At 40.2% G+C, this 25684-nt stretch overlaps 1 protein-coding gene across 3 annotated transcripts in view; it reads left to right on the plus strand.

The window, feature by feature from the left end:
• The window catches only part of RIMKLB (ribosomal modification protein rimK like family member B), a 49047-nt gene extending 23369 nt beyond the window's left edge, over nucleotides 1–25678 (plus strand). For 2 of the 3 annotated variants that reach the window (XM_075051583.1, XM_075051582.1), the window contains exons 4-7: nucleotides 17110–17340; nucleotides 19235–19321; nucleotides 22258–22461; nucleotides 23906–25678. In XM_075051583.1, the coding sequence (XP_074907684.1) occupies nucleotides 17110–17340; nucleotides 19235–19321; nucleotides 22258–22461; nucleotides 23906–24369 (986 nt within the window). In that variant the 3' untranslated portion in view covers nucleotides 24370–25678. The remainder of the gene's footprint in view (nucleotides 1–17109; nucleotides 17341–19234; nucleotides 19322–22257; nucleotides 22462–23905) is intronic. The other variant, XM_075051584.1, reaches the window with a different exon arrangement.
• The last annotated feature ends 6 nt before the right edge of the window (nucleotides 25679–25684 follow it).

Raw genomic sequence — 25684 nt, forward strand, 5'->3', positions numbered from 1 at the left:
ACTCAACTCAGGACCTAAAGGGGACTACCCTTTGTGCCCCTGATAACTTTCTGTGTCTGCATCTTTCTATGAAGGACTATGTTGTTGGATGACTGCTTCCGCCAGGAGGACGGAATGGTGGTGAGCAAGACCTGTTTTCAGTTGCTTATTTATAGATTAACAATAAAAGCTTCACCCCCCCCCCCCCCCCGTTACTTTGCTTTCCAGACAGGGTTTGCCTTTATGATATACTGAATTTCTTTTTAAATCTCTCTCCAAGTTTCACAGTGGTCAAGGAATCAGGCTGTGGTTCCCCCCCCAGCTGTCAAACCTATAGGTGCACTTTCCACTTTCAGCATGAAGAATTTTATTTTTTTAATGACTGTAAAAACTTGTTAGATGGTGATTGTGCAAAAGAAAGAAAGAACATTTCCCAGTGAACCCACAAATCCAGTTTGAGCTGTGAAATAGTGCATTGTGGAGCATGCATCCTACTGTTGCAGCCACATAAGAGGCCAGACACACTGCAGGAGAATGCCACAGAGAATCATAGAATAATTGAGATTTGGAAGGGACCTTTAAGAGTCATGTGGACCAGCCCTTTGCTCAAAGTGGCCAACTTCAAAGCTAGAGCCAGCTCTGAAGTTAGATCAGATTGCTTGAGGCATATCCAGTTGGGTTTTGAATATCTCCAGGGATGAAGCCTCCACAACCTCTCAGGGCAATCTGTCACAAGGTTTGGCCACCCTCACGGAGGAGGGGAAGAAATCCAGATATATGGTCACAGCTGTGTTTGCAAGTTGTATCTGTTGCTGGTTTCTTGACTAACTCTGTGCGCTCCAAAGCAAAGCTGCATGTATGTGATCCTCTTCTTTCTGTGGAGCACAAACGCTCCTCACTTTCACAGCCTGTCCTTCTGAAAGAGCCTTTATCTATTCACCAGAGTACTCCAAGCACGCAAACTGTCCAGCTGCCAATGAGGAGAGATTATGGGCTGGAGTCATGGTGTAAGCGTAGGTAGAAAGGTAGAGAGAAGTGACTTAATAATGACTGGAAGTTTTTGAGATGTGCATGTTCATATCCTGCTTCCTTTTGTTTTTCTGTCAATCTTCCCAGGATCATTCTGGCCTAAGACTGAAATGGTTCTTTGTGCACTCCTCCTTACATGCTTGGGACTAAAGGTGAGGCAGGATTCTGAAAGTGCATGCCCTTTGTGGATGCTTTGAGGTGAATAAGGTCTGTGGCTGCAGGCAAAAGGGATGCTGTACGTGTAAACTGCATGTCTTAATGCTTGTAATTGTTTGTCGTGCTTGAACAAGGCTGGCAGCTGGGTCTTTATAGCAATTTTGCTGCAAATTTTTCTTACCTGACGGAGTGGGAGCCACTGGAGAATGTATTATCTGCATAGGACAGGAGGGCAAGAGTTGGAGAAACAGAAATCAGTCTTGACAGGCTTGTTTTTACAAAGTTGGAAGCTGGGCTAGCATAGTGACCATAGAGTTGTAAATGCAGGAAGAAAAACACCCCACCTCACTATAGACGATTCTACAGTCTCAAAATGGCACTATCTTGACAATCTAAGCTGTTGAGATCATTGGTGTCGTTGCTGTGATCCAGCCTCCTCTGTTGCAGTTGACACCTGGATTGATCAGATCCTACAGTGAGCTGGTTCAGCTTGCGATACCGGCAGAAAACGAATTCCACAAAAGAACAGAATAGCTTCCTGCTGGTGTAGGAAGCTTACCTGCTTAATGGTGGGTCTGATAAGCACTAGTATGAGTGATAGGGAGTGGGTGTTACTACGTGCCACTGTAGGATTGCATGGGACTGGAGAGTAGGACTGTTACAGCAACAGAGTGACTTCAGTTGTCTTCGAACCACAACCTTACGTGAGTGTTTTGTCCAACACAGGGATTTCTAAAGAGGCGCTTGTTTCTTCCCCTTTCTTGCTTGGGTCTTCCAAGGTGCATAGCATGCAGTTAAACCTTTTCCTCTAGAATTTTTAATCTTTTTAAATTCTTAGAGGCAGAGTCTAGGATTGAATATTGAACGTAAATTACAATTCTGTTACTGAGAAGGGATCAAGAGTGGCATTTGGTAATGAGATTTCTATGATTGTGTTGCTGTAAAGTGGAAGAGCTTGAAGAAAAATGTAATCTGCAAATGTTTAAAGGAGATTCTTAGAGGAATCTGTGGAGGAGCGAGATAAATGAACGAAGGAGACTTGTCATACCTGATGCTGGTAAAAAAGCTTCAGTTTCCCATCTCTGCCGTTGATTTGTTTGTGGCAAGATCAGTAGCCCCTTAGTGCTTTTTGTTTCTTTGTAAATTGGGCAGATGCTTGTTTCAGAAAAGACAAGACAAAGACAGCTTTAGAGCTTGCACTGCAGAGTAAATGCATATAAAGATAGTTATCAATTTGTAGGGAGTGGTAAACTCAGGGCTACATTTACAATCTAGAGATTAGTGGTAAGATAGCTAATCTCTTCAATGTGTTGCCTTCAAAGGTCAAAACAAGCTGACGGTGGGGGGATGTCCCTTCTGCTTGCTTTAGTCTGCTGTCTGTGAGTACAATACTACCACTGCATGATTTTTTTCATTTGACTGGTCTGGTTGGAAGGACTGTATACTTGTGTAATTCTGAGGAGCATTTTCTTTTAAGATACTTACAGATTGTGTGGCGTGTCTTAATTAGGGAACATACTAAGCAAATGTTTTAATTAGTTAACATCTTTTTGGCACTAGGTGGAAGCTTCTGCATCCAGAACAGGTGAGAAATAATACTGTGGTGTTGTACTTGTATTTTTATTACAGTAAGGGCATGGAGCACGTGTGCAGCTACTGCAGTGTAGTTTTCACCCTCTAAAGCTCAGAAGAGGAAACAAGTCCAGTGAGAAAGCTTACAGAGGTGTGGGATAAAGGGAATTCTTCCTTCTCTAGCTTTGCTTTGTGTATGGTTTTACATTAATGTCTGTCAAAACTAAGAAATTTTGGGTTATAGCTTTTGGTCTAGAACAATTATTTATTTAATTATTGATCTATTTATTGAGTAGGAAAATGCTGTACTCGTGAAGAAACCTGAAACTGCTGTATAGTGTGTATCTGAGTAAATAAAGTTTTAATCTGACACACACACAAAAAAAGAGTTACACAGAATCTCCCTGGAGATGGGAGTTGATGTTATCTCTGCAAGCTTTAGAGTCAGTTTTAACCCAAAATTTTCCTGAAATATCATGGTTAAATTCCTTCCTTTAAGATGGACACATTTTTCTCCAAAATAAGTGCCTCCAATTCATAAATTTAATGCAATTTTGACTAGAAAGTCCTCAGACTGCAATGACAGGTCAAAAGAGTAAGCTGAGGGGGTCCTTCCATTCCCCAGAATTCAGGCTCAGTTAAACATGTTTAGGAACACTTGGAAAGGACAGGTAGTTGGATATTATTTATTAGAAGCGTCTGACAATATAGAAGTGCTTCTAGATGTCTTTTCTGTTTATGAGAGATAATGAAGGATACATGTCTGTTACAAGTTGAAAACTCACCTGGGATGCCTCTCCATTCAGCAGTTTGCTTCAGTAATAGAAGTATGAATTACTGAGATGAAAGAAGGTATTGTTTGGTAGCAGAGAGAGATGAGATACATAAGTTATGCATTTTAAAAGTATTTAGTAGATTTTTGGCATTGCAGGGAAAATTTTAGATTCATCTCAGATGGGAGGAGAACCCTCTGCTATTCTGGGTTGCTTGAATTCTTTCTCTGGTTTCTTTCTGCTTTTGGAAAGACCTTTCCAATTATCAACTTTTTTTTCAGGTGTGTCCTCAATTTTTTTCTTCACCTGCTATTTAAAATGAACAGAAATTGGACATTTAAACCATGGGAGAGACTGACTGACTGCTAAGAGGGGAGTCACTTTGCAGTAATGTTAGTTTATATATATTTAGTCTCTAGTCTTGTTCTGTAACATCTAAGACTTGCATTTTAGGATGGGATTGTTCAACGCTTATGACTTTCTGCATTTGAGGGTGGGGGGATTCCAGAACTTGTTATTTCTAAGGCTCTCAGCGTTGGTGGGCTCTGGATAGATGATACACAAGGACAGCTATCTGCCACAAATGGGTGTTCTGTCAATTGAGGATGATTTAGACTTTTAAAACACTGTAAAGCATGCTTATTTGACCCAGGAGTGTTTTGAGATCTCCTAGTGGGAGCTATTGTACAAAAGTCTTGACAAGATACAAGAGGTCTCACGTACAGCCACACAGAAACTAAAAGATCATGTCTGGATTATAAAGAGATACCTGTTTTTGCTTTTGAAGTGCGATCTGTGCTGAGCAGTGGTTTTAGGTAAAGGTTTCATCATAAAGCCTTGCTAAATTTAAAGCTCCTGGCTTCCAAAATGGGGAGCCTTTGTCTCCCTCTGTCACCAGTGATGCCATCATTTCTTCCTTGTGCAGGCACTTCCACTCATCTGCTAATCACAGGCTAATTAAGTTTGCTAAAAAACCTAACCTGTTTCCACCTGTCAATTTTCTGACATTCAGGTTGGTTGAAGTTGCCAGTGGTGCAAGCATGTGAGTACCAAAGCTGGTCCTAAGTACAAGAAGTAGGGAGATGAGTATAGGAATATCTTCTTTTGATGACAGAGCATGTTCCCCTTGTTATGTTTGCTGTGTGTTCACTTTTCTCTTATCTTAGCTCTGGCTACTGCTGAGTCTCTGTAACTGATGGGTGTTTGGTTGGGTTAGGACCCTGCTGCTTTTGTCAACTAAAGCAGGTCAGATAAGCAGGAGAGAGGTAAATAGGGGAGAAGAGGACAGCTTTTATTTCAGATCTCAAGTTAATGATTCTTTTAAGTTTCTTTACTACATACTAAGTTTTGCAGGGTCTATTCTAGTTACATCTCTGTTTTATAGATATATAACTTTCCCTTTCTTTCTCATCCCTGCTTTTTTCTTAGACCTGGTTCATGCTGCCTTTGACATATTAATATGGTATTTGCTTTTTGTTTGGGAGTGCTAATCTGTGTTTTCAGCGTATTCACAGATTGTTAAAACATTGAGTTTCTGAGACCATTACAATTGTGTACAAAGTATTTATCATAAATATTAACTTTGAAATAGTTTTGGTACCATTTTGAAATGGTCCAATTTTCAATGCGTGTTTAGGGTTTTTCCTGCTTGTCGGTACGAGACATGAGACACGTATCAACACATCTTTGGTTCACACAATGTTCAGTTGTCAGGATAGCATATTAATTTGATATTCACATTCACTGCAGATTATCTGAATATCTTTTTAAACTGATGATCTTATTTAAAAGCCATAATGTAAAAGACAAAACACAATCTAAAGGAAGAAGTACAGAGTCCTCTGTAAATAAATAAATAAAATCCTTAAATGTAGGGCTGTATTCCTGACCATTCTCACAGCTTTCTGTTATAGTTTCTGAAAAGTCTTGTTCAGTGGTATCCTGCTCTGCACGATATGTATTCTCAGTAGATACAGACAGATCTCGATTGTCACACTGGTTCCACACTTGGCTCAAACTTTTTTTTATGGCTGTGTAACAAATGAAACTTAGAAATTGCTCTGGGGTAAAAAAAGAAGTGTTGCTGGTTTGGTATTGAGTAACTGCCTTATCTGATTCACTTCACAGCCACTTGAACATTGCTGCTAGCACAAAAGGAGGAGAAGTGTGAGGAGATATAGTGTGAGTACTAGGAGCAGAATAGGACCACTTTTTTGAATGCCAGTGCAAACTCAGGTCTTACGACTCCGCAGCTACAGTATGAAGTGAAAAACGCAGCTACAGTATTAAGTGAAAAACACAATAAAATGCTTCCTAACATAAATGCAGACTGTTGCTGAAAGAAATGGTCCTGCTGTCCCCTGACTGCTCGGTGAGCTGAGTTAGCTAGTTATCAAATGCAAAAATAATCACTGGTTTTCTTTTTCTGCTCCCCCACCCCCTGCCCCGAGCAACAAGGTGATCTGACTGCCTGTATGGTTGTGTGATGACTAGGTCTGATGCAAGGTGAGAATTGGGAGTATGGGAGTGCAGGAGATGAGGTGACGGCTTTTGCTGCATGTTGAACCAGGTTAAATACACATTGAAACTGTGTATTTTATTTGAACAGTTCTCTTTTCTGGAGTCTTATCCATGTTTTATGAGGTCTCCCTACATAGAAAGGTTTCTGTTATCTTTAGGGAAGACTGACACCTTACAGCATGTTCCAGACATTTTTGGAGAAACTGCATTAACCCCCTCCAATCCATCAGCATTTCTTTGTACTGTTTTTGAGCAGGTGAGGTTACTGAAGCTGTAGCACAGCATTTCCACTCCCGTGATCTACAGAGTCAGACTTTGAATCTGTATGTTAGCACTGAAACAGTCTTGCTACTACTGATGTGCAAGCTTTTCCTGATTGTGGATACTACTGTTAACAGTCTGTGTTACTGTCAAACTTGGGAATTGTAATCAGGCATCAAAAAGGCATTCCTTGTTTTATTAAATGTATAGTCTTAATATATTAAAGGAATGACGCAAACCCTTTCTCTCAGCAAACTTTTGAGCTTAAAATTTCGAATTACTTCACAGCATTTAACACCATTGATCACTGGGGAGAGCAACACAAGAAGTTGATAAAGCAAATAGCAAAAGTGCTGTCTTAGAACCTCTTTTAAATTCCTTTTGAGAGCTTCCTTTCATATAGTTTCTTAAATGTAGCTTTTCCCCTGTTACCTTTTTGTATTTTGCATTTGTCGTTTTCTTTTCTTCTGGCCAAGATTTTTTTCCTTCCTTTTAGAGAAGAAGCTAGTAGCTGAAAGATAATAAAAGACACTAAATGCTTTTGGGTTTTTCTATTTTTTTCTTGCTAAGGTTAGACTGTCCTGTTTTTTTCTGTTTTGGACTGAGATTCCTTCAAGAAAGCAAAAGTTACTTTAAGCATGCTGCAACAAGCTTGGTAGTAGCAGTGGCTGATGAACCTGTTGTTGCAGTGGCTGATGAACCTGTTGTTGCTAGTCCAAATAATAATCTTTAAAATCCTGGTCTCTTTCAGAAGTCATCTGAAAGATATTAAGATGACTCTGACACTGAAGGAAGTAGAGGAAAGCCTTCACTATTATCCTTACCTACATGTTTTTGCTTCTGTGCTGCCTTCTCCTTCCTGTGGGTTCAGGTCATCGTGTAGGTGTGCAAATACTTTTGCAGGTAAAGTGGAGAGGCATCGTGGGATTTGGAAGCAGCAGCTGCAGCAGCAAAAGAGCAGGACTGTTTCTTTTGGTGGTAGCGCTGACTTCTGCTGATTTATAGTGTTTGTGTCTGAGGGTGGTGGTTTGTTAGGTGTTACAACTGATTGGACTTTCACTGCCCAAAAGGCAGTCTTACTCCTCACCTCTCCTTGTCTGTGCATACCCACCCTTTGCTCTTGCAGGATGGGATCTGGTTAACTGAGGTCTTGCCTCACAAAACGTCTCAGGTAAGTAACTGAGCGCAAAAAAACCTGAACGGTGCTCTGCAAATGTAGCTATCCGACCTAACCCACTGAGAGGGTGAGACAAGTGCCAGAAATGGAGCCACGGACAGTGGAACTGTGTGGTCAGAACAGGGCAGTATGAATGCCTCCTTTGGGTTCAGTGGTAAGTTTGTTCTCTAGGCTATCTTGTGAAACCTCACTCCAAAGTTAGTTTCACTTTTTTTTGGCTTATGCTGATTTAATACGTTTCTATTACTCAAAGTAGCAGTGGTGTTCTCCCTCTCATCATGCCTTATTTGTTTTTTCACAATGTTGATACTAACAACTGCAAAGCTATGGTAAGCTGATAACTTAACACTGCCCCTCCCTCCCCCAAATTGGCTTCCTCTTGGTCACCAACATCTGGACAAAGGAGAGATGATGGGAGCACATTGCTGGTAGTGTGGTAAAAGACAAGATTGTCCTTACCTATGTCAGCTCTGGCTTAGATCAGATCAGCTTAAACTGATCATGAAACCCAAGGTTGTTTGGTTTTTATATGTAAAAACAAGAAAAAGTATTTGTAGTGTAGTTGCTAGAAATAAATTTTGAAGGCATATAGTGAGCGATACGTAAATCCTGTTATTAAGCCTGAGCTTTCTCTTCATATGAAGAGTCATTTATATTCCTTGAGAGCTTTGTTGGGAAATCTAATAGACAAAAGATAATCTAATCACTGCAGTGGCTATATATAGCATGTGTACATGCATATACTTGTATAAGAATTGGGGGACCTTTTTGCAACATTCAAGTCAAAACCATCTCCTTTGCACTCAGTCGTTAACTTGAGCTATGAGAGACTTCGCTTTGTTATAATTCAAATAATTTAGAACTTTGTTCAACAGCTACACTTCATTTTTAATTTCAGTAAATTTAAATGGATCTCAGCCTGAATATTTTATCTTTGAGTTTATGCTATGGAAAATATTTAAAATTCTTCTAACTTTGCCCAGCAGCAAATTAGAAAAGCAGATGTGTGAAGAGAACTTCGAATAAACTCAGTGGGAAAAGCAGAAATTGACTTTCAAGGTGTTTGAAATCACATCTTTTCCAACACTGTTTTGTTTTGTTTAATGAATCTTTTGATTCTGCTTTTGTGGTGTTTTTCTTCACAGTTTTTTTCACAATGCTCCATTTAAAATGCATCTTAACAGTTAATATCACTAAAGCATCCATGTTTGGGAATAGGGCTAAAATACTGTATATATCTTCCTATACTTGTTTGGATGCCTTTTAAGTAGTCTCTGGAAATATATTTTTTTGTTAGTGATGCGAAGTTTCTTAATTGTGTGAGTGTTTATATAGGTACAATAATGGTAGCTAAGGTTTTAACATTATTTCAGAATAGTTTCCATGTTTATGCACCTACCATAAAAACAATTCTCGGAGCAAGATGGTGGTCTAGAATTAATTTGTGTTTGTTATGTACCTTTTACATACGTTTTTGTATTTGGGTCCATTCACATCACATTTATGCATGATTTTAAAGAAGTGCTTGTGGTTTGGGATTATAAGCAAACAGTGTATTGTGACTAGAAATGTAGCTCAGAGACACAGATCTAGCCATCATCAGTATTGATTTAGTGAGGTATGCATATAGGCATCTGGTCTGCTTCCCCCTTGTGCCCCAAAAGAACCCCTAATCCAGAATGGCCGTAATCAGTTTGAGCATCATTGTCCTTCCCAAGTTTTTGACCATTTTCAGTAGCCCCCGCATTTCTAAGCATGATGCCGTGTTCTTCCTGGGCGAGGGAAGAGATCCCCGGAGTGCGGGAAGGGACATGAAGTAGAGCTGGTTTAACTGGGGTACCTGCGTGCCTTCTGTTTGGAGCTGCAGCAGTGGTCTTTTGTGAAAGTTTTCACAATGCTTGCGTTAGGAATTTATGAATTGAAGCTGAAGCTGCTCCTCTTTATTTCTCTGCTTTCTGTTTCAGAATAGAATGGCGTAGTACTGTTCTAGAGAGATCAGTTTTGTCTGCTATGTGTGATTTCATTTGAACTGCTGAGCTATGGAAGTGTATCTTGGCGAGAAAGCCTTTTTGGTTAAGTTTATGTGGAGAAGGAGGTTGAAGTCATATTAAACCCATAGGGTTAAGTGCCAGAACTTGTTAATATGGTTTAAAAAATGAGTAAGTAGGATAGAAAGGGAGAGAATATGAACTTAAAACACCCAGCACAGAACTATTGTAGAACTCTGTTTCTGTGTAGAGTAAAAAATAGCTTGGTAATACTGGATATCAAAGGGGCTTTTGCATAGCAGTGAAATTTTGGAGAAACTGTGACAACTTAGTGTTCAGACTAATAAACTGTGGCTGTGAGGTGGTAGAGTGATGCAGAGGAGAAAATGCCCATGCAAATTCCAAGGGGGAAGTTTAGTTTGGTGTTAGTAAATTGGTGAATTTCTAAAAATTCAGCACTTAGCTGCTCTTCAAAGGTTAAGTTCTAGTTTAAATAAATTTGTGTTTAAAGTGCTGTATTTTACTACCTGTCACCCAATTTGTGGGCATTTATGTTGCTTATATTTGTTTTATAAGATAGGTATGTAAGGCTAAATCAACATTTTGCAGCAGGCTTTTGAGGTATACAATAGTATTTTGTTAATGTTAATTCTACTTTGTTAATTATTCCTAAATTCTGCCACTCTCTTAGCAGAATGTACGTTCGAAGTATGCTGAGTTTGAAAAATTTTAAAGGTCTAGTTCTGTTTGAGTTTGGTGAGGGAGTGCATGTCTTGTTATTGCCAGTAATCTGCTGTTAAAGTTTGGGCATTTCCCTTTTGTGCTTTAAGCTTGCTTTTATGTGGCAATTAGGATGAAACACATTTAATTTTCTGCAAGTAAGCTGTAAGTAATTATTAAACTCTTTAGAACTTTAACACAAATATTATGCAGTGTCTTGCGGCTGATGGATGTCGGAAGGATGAATGAACCAGAAATGGGAATGCACTACTTTGAGAACAGGTGTGAATCTAGGTTTGTAGAAAAAAATCAGTGATTTTTGTTAGAACAACTGATAATTGGGAAAAGCAGGTAGCAGAATGTGATGTCCTCAAAATATGAGGAAAGGTTTGTGTGCTGAAAGGCTAGCCCTGTTTTTCCCAGCTGAATTAAGTTGAATTCATTATAGCCTGCTTGCTGAGTGACTGTTCATTTGGGAAACGTTAGCAACTCCATGGATGGATGGATGAATAAATTGGTGTAACGAAGTTGAGAGAGCTGGAGACTTTCAGGGTAGCATACAGATCTCTGAGGAAAAATCTCAGTAATATTTTTGGAAATTCTCAGTCCCTGTTAGCTCCTGTTGGGAATGTGATGGGAGCTGGTGTATGTTTGGTGGTTTTGAAAATTTGATTCAAATTTTATTTTTCAAATGCTGCATGCACAATGACCATGCATTATTCCACTCATTTGCTATGCCTTTTAGAAATGTATTCCACATACTGGAGCTGTCTGAATACTGAAACATTTTTTTCCTGCTTCATTTTACTTACATGTTTCAGAGCAGTTGGCATTTATTAGGGGTTTTGCCAAAGACAGAGGCAGTCACTGAAGTTAGATTCTTCTGAGAAGTGGCTGCTTATGGTAGCTGTGGCTGCAGAGGCAAGGATGCCTTTTGTAGCTATCCATGCTCCACAAGGAATAATTAAACTTTGTTGTCACGTTTGGGCACTTCTCATAGTCACACAGTTCTCAGATGAACTCTGTAAAATGTGTATGTTTGGAAGTCAGTTTGAAAGAAGAAGGATTAATGACTAGAATGTTTCATGTTGCTGGATTCATGGCAGCACTGAACAGGGAACATCTGCAAACCCACCTTTTGTACGTCATTCCCGCTCTTTTGATCCATTTGATCAGAAATGTGATATGGTAGGAATGAACTTCCATGGGTAGCAAGACAATTACCAGTTGCCTTCAGGCATGGATTGAAAGGCTTGGTGTTTTTCATCATGGAAACCTGTTTACTGATTAAGGTTTTTCTAACGTACATGTAGAAATAAAAGTAAATGTAGTAATTCTCCCTGAGAAAGTTTCTTCTTCATTACTCTTATGTCAATGTCCCTTTGGTTTCTTCCCCAGGCCATAGCTTCTGACATTTCCACCTACCTTAGTCTTTTCATCTATCATAGTCTATCAGTTAATACTGATAATTGAAATTGTACAAAAATAGAAGCTTGATGTCAGTAATTTGATTTACATGTATGCCTACCCAGGTCTCCTTCTGCTTGTGTATTAAATACTTCAGGCATTTAGCTCTGTGTCATATACTATTTTATTGAAGAAGTTGGCTATGGTTCTTACAGTTACAGACTGTACTTGAAGACTTGAATATGACTCCTAAGTTCTTTGTGGTCTTGGTGACTCAGGTTGCTTTTTTTTGAGTGTTATCCAAAGTTATAATTTGGAATGAAAATACTTTTATCAATTTATTTGATATTGCTGGGATTTATTTTTTGTTAAAAATGCCTGATGTTTGCTATAATGAGAGCTATAAAAGCTCTGTAATTATTTTTGATGTCATTTGCAAATCTTTGAGGTTTGAGACCTATCTCCTGAAACCATGTTCCTTCTGTGAAAGCATTTGCATTGTTTCAGCTGAAAGGACAATTGTTCATAACGTGCGAACTGGACATGAGATATTGCTTTGCAGTAGCTGTTACTCTGCTGATGAACTGATTCTTGTAGAGATTGGAAGGGATTTGTATAGAGTGCAAGCTGAACAGAAGGAGTTTAAAAAATGTCTAGCAATTTAAAATGCTGCTTGGGTGCTGTGGTTTAACCCCAACTGGCAACTAAGCATTGCACAGCCACTTGCTCACTCCCCCACCACCCAGTGGGATGGGGGGAAGAATTGAAAAAAAAGTAAAAGTTGTGGGTTGAGATAAGAACAGTTTAATAGGACAGAAAGGAAGAAGATAATAATGGAAAATAAAATGACAATAATAATAGCAAAAGAATTATAATATACAAAACCAGTGATGAACAACACAGTTGCTCACCACTCACCAACCAATGCCCAGTTAATTCCTGAGCAGCGACCCCTCCCAGCCCCACTCCCCCCAGTTTATATACTGGGCATGACGTCACACAGTATGGAATGTCCCTCTGGCCCGTTGGGGTCAGCTGCCCTGGCTGTGTCCCCTCCCAACTTCTTGTGCCCCTCCAGCCTTCTTGCTAGGCAGGAGAAGCTGAAAAATCCTTGGCTTAGTCTAAACATTACTTACCAAGAACTGAAAACATCAGTGTGTTATCAACATTCTTCTCATACTGAACCCAAAACATAGCACTACACCAGCTACTAGAAAGAAAATTAACTCTATCCCAGCCGAAACCAGGACAGGTGTGAATTAAGATGTTCAGAAGCCACAGAATGCCATCAGTGCAGAAGTGCTTCTTAGAGTTTCTAAAGCACAAGAAAGTAGGATCACTGGGTAGATGAAGCACCAATGCTTACGGATTGTAATAGGTTTGAGGCTGCAGTTTAAGAATTTACGTGTTCTGGCTGTGGATGTGATTGACTTGCAGAGGCGTGTTTTGGCTTGCAAGCTTTATGGGGTATTGTTACAATGCCTTTGTTTGGGCACTTAGCTTGTCCCAGTTGTGTAGTGAGATCCATTATTGTAGAATACCTTTACTGATGCTTAAGGTTAAGCATTTTGCCTTGTGTTTTGCTGTAGGGTGGGAACAAGCAAATAGTCAGCTTAGGAGTCTTAGCTGACAGGCAGCCACTTGTTAAGTCACGGTAACTTTTTCATTTGTATGTCTGTATTTTGAGGCATTTCATTTGGAATGTGTGCCACCTAAATGATAACCCTCTTAAGAGTTAGGCTTTTTGTGATTGTGAGATAAATTTGTCATAGGGAAGAAGACAGAAGGTACTAAAAAATCCCCACATGTATGAATGAGGGCTGGGAAGTTCCAGAATTCTGTGTTGTTTCTGAAGTATGTGTATCCACCCTAAAATTGTACTGAATCAGGTTGTTGAGAGGCAACTGTCATCCTGAGTATCTTGCTATGCAAATAGGCTCTGCCATGTTAGGTATTACTCTCAAGAACTTTATTAGGGTAGAGATACATGTCTTCTGATCTCACTGGTAGCAGCAGTAGAAGTTTCTGCCTCTTTCTTCCATCTTCACTAGTGTTTAATGCTGCATCCATTTTCTGTGGACTTCACAGGTTCATGTGATGGCTTCTATCTGTTTAGGTCAAAATAAGCCTTTTTAGCAGAGACCAGCTACTTTGTACTTCAAGCTCACCTGCTGTTCTTTGGGAACGACAAGCAGCAGGACCAGTTGGGCCAGCTGATGAGGAATTGTGCATTTACCCACTCAGTTCTATCATGTGCTGCTTTGAGCTATCTTTGAGAGAAACTTGAGGCTTTTTGGCTTTATTTGAGGGATGTGATGTAACTGGTCAAGTTCATTCCCAAATGATTACAGCTCACATTGGAAAAACTCCTTTTGCACTTTCATCTGAATACTGTGATGGTTGCTGTATAATGTTAAAAAGTCTACCATGTTCTTTTTGGAGAGTTTATCTTGCAGAGGAAGAAACAAAGAAAGCTAGTACTGAGTGAAAGAACAGGTCTTGTTCAAGTGCAGGATTTACATCTATTTTTATAGTGTGATATTCTAACTCAGGAATCTATCTCATGGGGCCAAAGAATACCCAAAAGTTTTATGGTAACCTAAGAAATTGTTCCCCAGGCACTGGTAAAATGGTTGTTCTGTGTTGGTAAAGTTAGTATAGTATTAGAGAAGCATGAAATCTCCCTTTCCTGGCTGTCAGTATTGGTACTTCAGAGGACTGTATAGCTGTCTCTTTGCCGTGTGTGCAATGTCGTGGGCATCTATTGAGAAAGCCAACAAATGGACCAACTTGTTGTCAAGGTAATTCTGTATGATTTGAACATCTGCCCTCTGCATGTTTGTGAGGTTGCTTCATTGTCCACAGGCAACTGTGACTGTACCTCACTACTACTGTTCTGGGACCAGGATGGTACTGTGACTGTGGAAGAAAGAGAATTCATTCATCTCCATTTTCAAAAAAAGTTTAATTACCTCTTAACCATTCTTTAAGTAACATCTCTTTTTTTTCCTTCCTCCCTCTTTGCATTCATGAATTGGTTCTTTGGAAAAGAAATTAATTGTATGCATTAATATCTTCTGTGTTACTGCTTTCAGCACATCATAGTGAATAAATAATATTTTATCAGCCCACTCAGCAATAATGACCATTAACCTGATTGTTAACTGCTGGGTCTCAGATGGAACGCTGAATACAAGCTTGTTCCAAAATGGCAGAATCTGGCTCTCCTTTTTACTGTAATGAAGCTGCTTCTGTTTGCAGTGCTGTGTTGCTGGGAGACTGCAGCTAATTTTTATGGCGCATGTCAGTAGTAGTGATTCAAATTATACATTTCATTGAGTAGCTTTTCTCTTTGTTTGTAAACTGCCTTTTATGAGGGGAGAGAATTTTTTTTTGTTCTGGGGAGAACACCATCCAGACCAGAGAAAATGATTGAATCTGGAACAAAAGCTCAGATTATTCTGTTGATAACATCATTGTACTTCCAAAGTCACTCCAGGGGGGATGGTGGCCAGGCTGAATTTACACCAGTCTGATAGTCAAGTCTAATGCAGGTATTCAGGAGAATCCCAGGTGAGGCATATACATCTCCTCAAACTACTGTTTGTCTTTTTCAGGCTCCATGGTGCAAAACTTCAGCATGTGGTGTGACTTTAAAGCAAAACAACAAAATAGACTCTGACAGATCATGAATTAGAAAACTGTGTAGTTTTGGTTCACAACAAAGATACAGTGGCAATTTTGGGGGTCCGTAGAAAATGCAGTCCTTTTTAAAATGATTATTACGCAGCTTGCATGTGGATCAGGACATGCATGCAATTACAGTGGCAAAAAGTGGGTGTAGTTGAGTGTGCACCTAAATGAGAAAATACATGTGTAAGGTGGAATCTGACTAATAAGTTAAAAATCTTTTGCTTGCTGAATCTGTACTCCTTTTCTGGCTAAAGGAGATGGTAGTCCATTTCCCGATGTTCACATTTTGCTTAGGTTTTTTAGCAGTGTCTTGTTTTTAATCTTGCTTGAGATGCCTCTATAAAATTGTGTGTGTGTGTCTGAATCCTGCTTGCTTAAACACGCAAGTCATGTCAGCTGCAATGCGGCAGTGCTTGGTGCTAATGAGGTGAGCAGCCAGAGCACCCGTCTGCTTATGTTTTCTCATCTCTGTGCAATTATGGCAATGGGGATTGGAAAAAGGGTTTTGGATTGGGTATGGCTCTGTTTTGGCCTTTCCAGAGTGTGGTTCTTTGTACTCCTGAGGACTGGGTGGCATATTTCTACTTCCCTTTTGGGAGTTAGGTGGTTGCTTCATTATATTTAAGGCAAGCTCTAAAATACATCCTGGCTGGGAGAAGAAAAGAAAAGGGGAAGTGCAGAGAGGGGGACACCCTTCCTTCTTGGCCCCCCCCCCCCCCCCCCCCAAATGCATCTTGAAATGAAATATATTGCTTGGTAGTATGTGTCTTCACGTTGAGTAGATGCAAGTCTGTATTTGAAAAGTAAAATCTTTGGAATAGAACTAATCGGGTAATTAATTTGGGCTAGTTCTGAATAGTTACAGCTGGCCTTTCATAGGCACAGAAATGCAGATGCACTGTGATTTCTCAGCTCACCTTCTTTCTTCTTTTTAACCCTTAAGGTGCTGACAACAGTGTGAGCTGTGTATTTTACACTGAAGTCAGAAAGCTTTACTTGGAACATAAGGCAAATAAAGTGAATATCAAATCCTATTTGTCTTTTCCCATCCTCAGATGCTAGGCTGTCTTCATCAAGCTTGATGCCTTCCTGTCCAGTCCTATCATATTTCCATTCCTGCAGCCTGTCTTTCAGTGTTTCTTTTTCAGAGACATAGTCTGTAAAACTATAGGTCATGATTAATACATTGGTCTTGGTGGCAAAGCTGGCTTTCCTTCTAGTTCTGCCATAATGTCATGGGGTGCTGCCCTGTTAGCTGATAAAGTTATTTCTGAGTGAGTACTTAATATAAAACAGATTGTTGAAATTATCTGTGTTAAAAATACTGCAGCTTTTTTTTTTTTAAGGGTGATATCTAATCTCTGTTACTTTGGCAGTATGTTGTGTAACGTGATACCACAAACAGAGGGATCAATACAGTTGGAATGGGGAAAGGTATGAACTGTATCATGTAGGCAAGAACCAGCGGTGTGAGGCAGGAACCTCCTGAGCTATTGTTACTGCTGATGTGAATGTAGTGTGCAGCTAACACCCATAGAAAAGATGACGTGTCAACCTATAAAAAAATTCCTTCACCTTAGGAAGGAGGCCCAGATTCTGTGCCTTAATACAGTCTGTCCTTTGCCTAGTCCTAGTTTTAAGTGGGTTAAGAGTGACTTGTATGAAACAGCACAACTCATGAGATGCATTTTAGGGAGAGTTGCGCTATTTTAATGCTCACTGTTGAAGTCTGGTATCTCTGTTGTGATGACATATTGTGCAGTATTTCTTTGCCTGTTTACCTTCTCCTGAAGACCTTGTAGTTGATTGGGGTGTTTTTCTCTTCCTTCTTTAGGTCTCCGGGTGAATGGGGAGCTCATTACTGCTTACCCGCAAGTGGTGGTTGTGCGTGTACCAACACCTTGGGTCCAGAGTGACAGCGATATCACAGTCCTTCGCCACTTAGAGAAGATGGGCTGTCGATTGATGAATCGTCCCCAAGCCATCCTCAACTGTGTCAACAAGTTCTGGACATTTCAAGAACTTGCTGGTCATGGTGTGCCTCTTCCAGACACTTTTTCATATGGTAAGGCTTTTGGATCAAACGGATAGCATAGTTACCTACCATAATGTATGCTTTTGCAGTGCAAAAGAGATGAGTCAAGTTTTGGAAATCCACAGAATTAAATAGCATGAGGCTAGTTCCACAGATAAGTGTTCAGTAACCAAGAAAGGAAATTAAATTCACAGCACTCAGATTCTATTTTTGGTATTTTTTGGCTTTGTTTATTAGCTGTGATAGTCTGGGAAGAGTACTTTAACTGTACCTCAGCCTCCCAAACAACTAATTTTGGCTTAAACCACTTTGAACCACTTTTTTTCCAATTGCCCGCAACAACAGCCAACAACTTGGGCAACTAAATGTCATAGGATACTATAAAGATCTAGACTTTGGTAAAACCTGAAAGTAGTTTAAACTTTTACGTGAATAAAAATATCTGCGAATATATTAGTTATGAAAGGACAAAAGAGTACAAGCCCTTGTGTTCAACTTTGAACAATTGTTTGTTTCCCACCAGAGAAGTTAGTTATTAATGTGTCTTGTGCCTGCCTCTGGAGTCTGTGGTTCCTGACAAGAGTGCTAGATTAGAGGAACCATTTGCCTGAGCTACCCTGACGCTATTTCTGTTTTTAATTACAATATATTAAAGAATTGAAGATATCCTTCTTGGGAAATAGCAGTGCTTTCCTCCCCTTTGTGTGGTTGCAGCAATAGGCTTTTTGTAATGGGAACTTGACAAAAACACAAACAACTTGACAAAAACACAAACATGGGTTTCCGTCAATTACTATGAATTACTATTTCCCATCAATTACTTTGAAAACACATTTGAGAAGAAACATACCCTTTCTTTATAGATGTGGTTGTTCTAGCTCTTTGAGAAAGGAATGAGTTTTTAATTTTTTTGGGGGGAAGGGGAGACCACGAATGATGGGGTAATTGCAGAACATCTCTGTTCATAAATCCCTGCCACTTCTTTTAATGCCTGCCTCTGGAATTTGACAGAAGCATGACCTTTTTATTTTTTTAACACAAGTATCAAGTTATCAGTGAGAGCTGGCTTTGCCAAGAAAAACAGGATGTGCTGAATGACATGTTATTCCATGACACGCATTAAAATCCATGGCAGGGCAGTGATGGCTGCTGCTGGCTTTGTGACCAGTGTCTTGGCTTGACTTCCGCGCTTTACTGCACATGCTGTTAGAGGAGTCTCATCCCTTTTGTCTGCTGACTTTCTCTTCTGTATTTCTTGTACTGTGGTCAGCCTTCTGTGAATCGAACTGAACTCAAATAACCTCGATGTATCAACCGTAATCATGTGAATGGTAGTTAAAAGCTACTCTCTAAGGTCCTTACAGATGCAAGGAGATGAAAAGGTTGAAGTACTACTTCAGGAAGTAGGGAGAATGAGATGCAGGAGACTTAAGCCTTGGAAATGGGGGAGGTGGAGTGACAAGATTTGGGTTGTTGCTGCTGTCTGGATTATGCCTTGTCTTTGTATTCCATGTTGCTTTCCTGGTTAGTAGTTTGGATGGAACTGTTACTGGTGTTATTTCTGTGCTATTTTCCCGCTAGACACTTGAAAAGGTGGGAGTTGATAAAGTAAAATGGATAAAATGGAATGAGATGGTAGAATCGGGGCATTCCGATTTGGAAGATTGGATTGAGCCTTTTGGGGTTGCGATCAAGAAGCCTTTGTCAACTTGTGTCTTCCATTCCAAAGGAAGTAGGAGTTAGTATCCCACAGATCACAAACACCTCCAAACTCTGATCATGCTCCATGACCAAGTTCTCTTAACTGATAGTTTTTTCTGCATTATCTAAGCTGTAAGGGTGGGAGGAATGTGTGGCAATTACATCCCCAATTTGGCCACACCAGAAGGGTGGCACATAATGTTGTTGGTTTTCTTTTTGCCAGGTGGTCATGAGAATTTTGCCAAAATGATTGATGAGGCGGAAGTGCTGGAGTTCCCTATGGTGGTGAAGAACACGCGGGGTCACCGAGGTGGGTGTGAGGTCAGGGGTGAGGGCAAGGAGTATTCTGAGCAGCACTCTTTAAAGATTTTGTCTCGTCAAGGGATGATAGTTAAGAAGGTCTTCTATTAGGTGTTGGACTTCTTTGTGGTACATCTGAATTCTACCATCCTTCGACTTCTGAATGTTGAGTAGGCTGCAACAATGGGAAGCAGTTTTAGTAGAACCTAGTCTTGCAATAGCAGGGGGGACAGGGGTTCAAAATTGTGGTGCATTGGTGACTTCTGTGAGGAAAGCTTTGAACTGGAATAATGGAAGGTCTGGCTTTAAGCAAGCAGAGAGAAGCCTACATGGAATGTTTAGGGATGTTTCTAAATAGGCATAAGAAATGAAATCTTAGTTCATTCAGTCTTAATTTGACTTTTTTTCTACTTGACTTTGTCTGTAATTAGGATTCTGATTTAAATAAAATCTCTTTTTCAGAAAAAGATCTCTGACAGTGCTGGTGATAATACAGCAGGTTCAGATTAAATTGTTCTGTTATCAGTCTTTTGTTTTAAGTGTTGAATATGAAACCATACATCAATTTCGTTTAATGTTTGATAGTGATCTACTAAAGGAAACCAGGTTTAAAATCCATTTCAGAGCGTTATTTGCACAGGAGGTTGCAGTGTTTTTAATTTACTTTAAAACCAAATTAATAAATACTAGAAGTAAAAAGAGACTGAAACTGAAGATTAAGCACATAAACCAGCAGTTACCTTAAACAAAAGCGTAACAAAAAGACACCACTTCTTCCTTCTTATTGTCTGTCAGTTTGTTCCCCCTGTGTGCTGCTCTAGTGTATCTCTTCTGCTGGCATGAGTGCTTCTGTAGCCATGTAGTAAATGGATTCAGGAACTGATGTTGAATGAATCTAGATGGGTTATTTTTACTTGGTTTAATTACTTACATGAATTACCATTTACTTGCACAATGCTTGTGTTGATGTAATGGAAGAGTGAGAGCAAAAGGCTGGGGCAGAGGAAGGTTAGACCTGCTTCTGTTGGCAGTAATACCTGTTTATAGGGTTTAAAGTGCTTGTGGAGCTATGAAGCCAAGCTGGAGTTTGACTTTGCAGCAAGCTGAATTTGACAACCATGGAGTATCCGAGACAGTGGATTTCACTTGATACTGCCTCTTGTTAAGATCTACTAAATAATTACAGAGTTTGGAGCTATTGACTTTCTTCTCCCTTTTTAGCCAGAATTCATGTAAATCTCCATTTACAAGTTTTATTTTAGAGCACTCTAAATTCCAGGCGTTGTAGTGCAAATTTCTGCACAGTACATACCCTTTCACATTAAGAGAGTTGGGGAGGCTTTCAAATTAATTGAAGAGCAGCCATTTGCAAATGGTATTTAAAAAAAAAACAACAGGCAAACATGGTGATAGGTACTGGCTGATAAATAAAAGTCATACTCTTCTAGGCCCATTTTCTATGTAGTTTGCTGCTGCTGCAAATGTGCCAATCTTATTTTTTTGCCAAGATGTCATGATGCTGCATAATTACCAAGAATTAAGTAGTTCCCCTCCAAGGCATCATTCTTCCTATCCCATTTTATGAATACAGTAGGATTATTAAGTGCCTGTAGGAGAGCTAAAGTTGGGAATGGGAGAAAGCACATGGAGGTTTTTGCTTTCTTGTCATGATTTTTAAGTCTACATTCTGATACTGTTTGTGATGAGAACTTCCATGTTCCTTAAGCAGTGTTCTGTGTTACGGAGACCTTGAATCCTGATGAAGCAGAGGCTGCTCCAGTTGGGCTTTGTAGCACTTGGTAGAATTCTTCTTCACACGTTATTTCTCCTAGTTCTGCTACTGCTGCATTTCTGTTCCCTTAGTTAAGATAGGCAGTGTATCAATTGATTTGTGAACTCTGGTAGCATTGTAGCAAAATTGAGTGACAATTCTGCCACAAAAAAAATTGTGCAGCCATAGTGCAAAACAAATCTAATATGACACATAAAAGAGTCCTTAAGAAAGGGGAAGAGGAGTTGGGAAATGTAGGTAAAGATGGAAAGGGATGCCATCTTGTGAGACTAGAAATGAGGTGGAAGGTGGTAGAGTCTATTTCAGGAGTGGCTTTCATCAGTATTAGTCAAATTGGAAAAGAACAAAGAAGTCTTTGGTGTGCTCTAGAAACGAAGGGGAATGAAATGACTTGGTTTAGGTTAAAAAAAACAAGTCCTTGAGATGTTTGCTTGCGGAAAAGCTAGTGATTTCTAAAGAGTTTTTTCCAAAATTGTAGTGCGTTCCATTCAGTTTGTGTCTTGTGGAATCTTCTGCTAAATTATCTTGCATACTGTGGAGTCTAGTGTTTTCCTCTGAACGTAGTTGTTCCGCTGCAAAGCCTCATTCTGGAGTTGTGAGCTCTTGTAAGTACTGGGAAGAGCAGCTCTCAGCAACTTCACAGCAGAGAGGCGGTTGGTTCTGCAGTGGCACATTAGCGACTTCAGAGTTCTTAGCTGCCTGGTGTTTAACAGTTTCATGTCACTCGTTCCTGTGTGTGAAAGCTGTAGGCTGAGGGTCCAGTCCTCTTGTGGCTGAACAAAACTGTGTTATTAATTAAATGTCTGCTGCTCTTTAAGTATTTCTTCCTTTTCCCCCCTCATTAAGGACTTGTACCAAAAGGAGTTGAAATTACAAGACCACCTCTGTTATCTAAAGCCGTTATCTTTTTTTTTTTTTTTTTTTCCACTCTTCATATGGCTCCTCAACTCTGTCAGTACTTGAACACTTCAATGCGCTGAAGCAGTGGAACACTGATGTCCACAGAAGAATTTGTAAATGGGTATAAGCTACAGATGGGGCCTGTGAGAACGGGCGGCATACTGGTCAGAGGTTTTACTTTTATGTGCTGAATTATTGACACAGCTCAAATCTGTAGCTTCTTCCAATCTTCCGATGTTCTTTTCTTCATACAGGTAAAGCTGTGTTCCTGGCACGAGACAAGCACCATTTGGCAGACCTAAGCCATTTGATTCGTCATGATGCCCCTTACTTATTTCAAAAATACGTTAAAGAGTCCCATGGCAAGGATGTACGTGTCATCGTAGTAGGAGGCCGTGTGGTGGGCACCATGCTCCGCTGCTCAACAGATGGGAGGATGCAGAGTAACTGCTCACTTGGTAGGAAAAGCATTGTTCATAGTTTTGATCAGAATTTTTCAATCCAGTTGAAAAATCACAAACCGAACTGAAGTAAGCTGCAGGCTTTATTTTGTATTAATTGTGCTCACTGTTGGAGGTTTACAGAGGAAACACGAGAGTGAGGATTGAGATGTGTGTTGAGCAAACACGGAAGGAGAGACAATCTCCGCCCAAAATATTAGATAGATAGGACTGATAAAAAGGCAGGGAGAGTTCTAGGAACACGAACGGAGCAACCGATGTGGTAGTGGCAATGTCATGCTAATGCCATGTTATCATTCATTTCATCCTGTTAAGAGGAACAGAAAAAGAAGGAAGATGGAAGACGAGACTGAGGGAGGTGGAGGAGACAGCCAGTTGGCAAGAGGGTGGAAGAGAGTGTTAAGGGAGGAAACTGTTGAAAGCAATAAAGAGATGGATTGCATTGTGCAGCTGCTGGGCTGCTTTATGTCTTGTCAGGCTCCTGCCTGCAACCCTTTCCCTCAAAGACAGTGTCTGAGAGGAAGAGGAAGATTACTGCATTGATTGTAGAATACTCAGAACTGTGTTTCTGCATAGCTTTGGATGTAGGACAAGCGAGTTTCCGGGGGTAGAAGGAGGAGGGAGGGTTGAGGTTGCCTGGCTGAAGCTGTACGGAACCTGACCAGGGGTGGGATAAAATGTATTCATGTACAGTACAGTTTTGGTTAGTCAAAATGCCTGAGAGGTTTTAGTTACTACTTGATGCTGAGGAAGTATAGCCTGAAAGATTTTTCTGCTAAATGTTTTTTGGTTTGTTATTGTTTTTTTTTTTAAACTTAAGTGTTGTGATAGATGAAGTCTGAGTCGGTTAATACTTAGACGACAGACTGTGAATGGGACCAGTTGAGGTTCAGACACAAATGATCCCTAATTCTTGCTTTAGAGACAGCAACCTATGGTAGCAAGCTGAGAGGGACATGAACAGATGACAATGTCTCAGCCCCCATCACTCTCTATTATATTTGTTAGAGCTGTAGTCTTGTCAGGAACACTTGCTTTAATTTTGCTGAACGATTTCTTGTGATAACTTAGAAATACGTACAGAAAGCCTCTGCCTTAGAAGGAACAAGGGTGGTTTGTTAGGTCATCTTTTTAATATCCCAGGATCATAAAAATATATGATATCTTTCTGGACTAAAAAGTCAGCACTTAACTGTTTTATAAACAAGTCATAATCCTGACCTGGCTTTGGCAGGTCAGAATCTTTTGAAATCCTGCTGTGGCTTCAAGTTCATCAGTAGTCACTGTGGAAAGGAGGTTGCTTTCTGGGTCAGCAGCAGTTTGCTTGCTAGCTCGCTTTGGAGCTTCCGAACCAAAAAGAACCAAGCAGTTGAGAAGGATGTCAGTCACCTGTGACCAGACTACAGACAGCAAGTGGGTTTTTTTTTTCCACTTTTTCCAGGTGGCGTAGGGATGATGTGCTCACTGAGTGAACAAGGCAAGCAGTTGGCAGTCCAAGTGTCAAACATCCTGGGGATGGACGTGTGTGGCATTGACCTGCTGATGAAGGACGACGGTTCATTCTACGTCTGCGAGGCCAATGCAAATGTAGGTTTCATTGCCTTTGACAAGGCTTGTAATCTAGATGTAGCTGGTATCATAGCGGACTATGCCGCTTCTCTCCTTACCCCCGGTCGCTTGACGCGGCGCATGTCCTTGCTCTCTGTGGTGTCCACGGCAAGCGAGACTAGCGAGCCAGAGCTGGGCCCTCCAGCTAGTGCCGCTGTCGACAATATGAGTGCTAGCTCCAGCTCTGTCGACAGCGACCCTGAGACCACGGAGAGAGAGTTGCTCACCAAGCTCCCGGGGGCTCTATTCAACATGAACCAGCTATTAGCCAATGAGATCAAACTTCTGGTGGAGTGATGCCACATGTAAATAGATGACCGACAGAACTCTCTCTTGTAAATTTTTTTTTTGAAAACCAACTTGCAATGCTGTTTATCAGAGAAGCTCAGAGGAATGTGGAAAAGGGGGGATATGTGTCAATCAAGAGAGCAAGAGTGAAAGGCACACGTGCTGTGGTTGCTGCCCTTTTTTGCAGAACATAAAATTGTGTTCATTCTTCAGCATCAGTTTTCTAATGAAGATGCTCAGTTCACAACCTTAAGTGGGAATTTTATTTGGATGCTGCTTTGGTCCCCAGACATATTGCAGTTCATGTGTGTTCACAGGCAAGCATTGAAGCATGATTCACACTTGGAAGATTTTCGGAAAGCTGTCTGGCAGCTCTCTAGAAACTTCTGTGAATTACTGCACCAGTTAAGTCTTTTCTACCTCTGTAAGGCTTGATCCTGTAAACTGCCGAGTGCCTCAATTTCTCAACGTGAGTTGAAGGTGTTAAATACCAGGTTTTTAAAGTTCTGGACACCTACTGTTCCTACTGCTGTAGATGGGAGCTGTAAGTTCAGGATCCTTTGAGAGTCACCACTATCTGACCTTGCAGGATTATGGCCTTTCAAATGATGAGGCTGAGAGAAGTGTCACTTGACTTAACATGAGCTTTCTGTACAAATCTGTAATTTGTGCCATCTTGGTATTAATTGGCAGCTTTGTGTCTCTATTTCTTTATAAAGTTCTTCTCATTTCAAATCCTAACTTTGGAAGGTATGTAGAGGCATTGGGGATTGGTCTTATTCTATTTGTGGCAGAAGTGGCACGTTTTAACTATTTTTTGCATGATTGGAGGAGATAAACAGCACTGTAATGTTTGGTATACAAATGTTTAATCCAATGTGAAAAAGAATTACACTAGTTTAAAGCAAACGTGCATCGACTTGTATTTGTTAGTGTTTTAGTCTTTTTGAGAGAGATCTGCAATGTTAATGTTCCTTTTTCTTTAATACATGCTAGTCCAACACTCCCTTCTCTATGCCTGCATCTTTAACAGTGGCCAAAGTGAAAACACTGCAGACGTATTTGTTAAGAAAACACTGAGTTAAAGCCTGTACATTGGTGGGGTGGTGGGTTTTTTCTGTTTTTTTTTGTTTGTTTGTTTGTTTTTATTTTTTGCTTTTTTTGGGGGGGAAACGGGGTAAGGTATGGAGGATGGAAAAGTTGGTTAAAAGTGATTAAATATCTAGAGGTACTTTATGCTAAAGCTGCAGTTCATACAATACTTACCAGGCTTACTTTTTCCCCACTGAACATAAAAGCTGATGTTGGCAGAAATCCAAAGAGT

Source organism: Buteo buteo, chromosome 19, assembly GCF_964188355.1.
Source record: "Buteo buteo chromosome 19, bButBut1.hap1.1, whole genome shotgun sequence".
Lineage (NCBI taxonomy): Eukaryota > Metazoa > Chordata > Aves > Accipitriformes > Accipitridae > Buteo > Buteo buteo.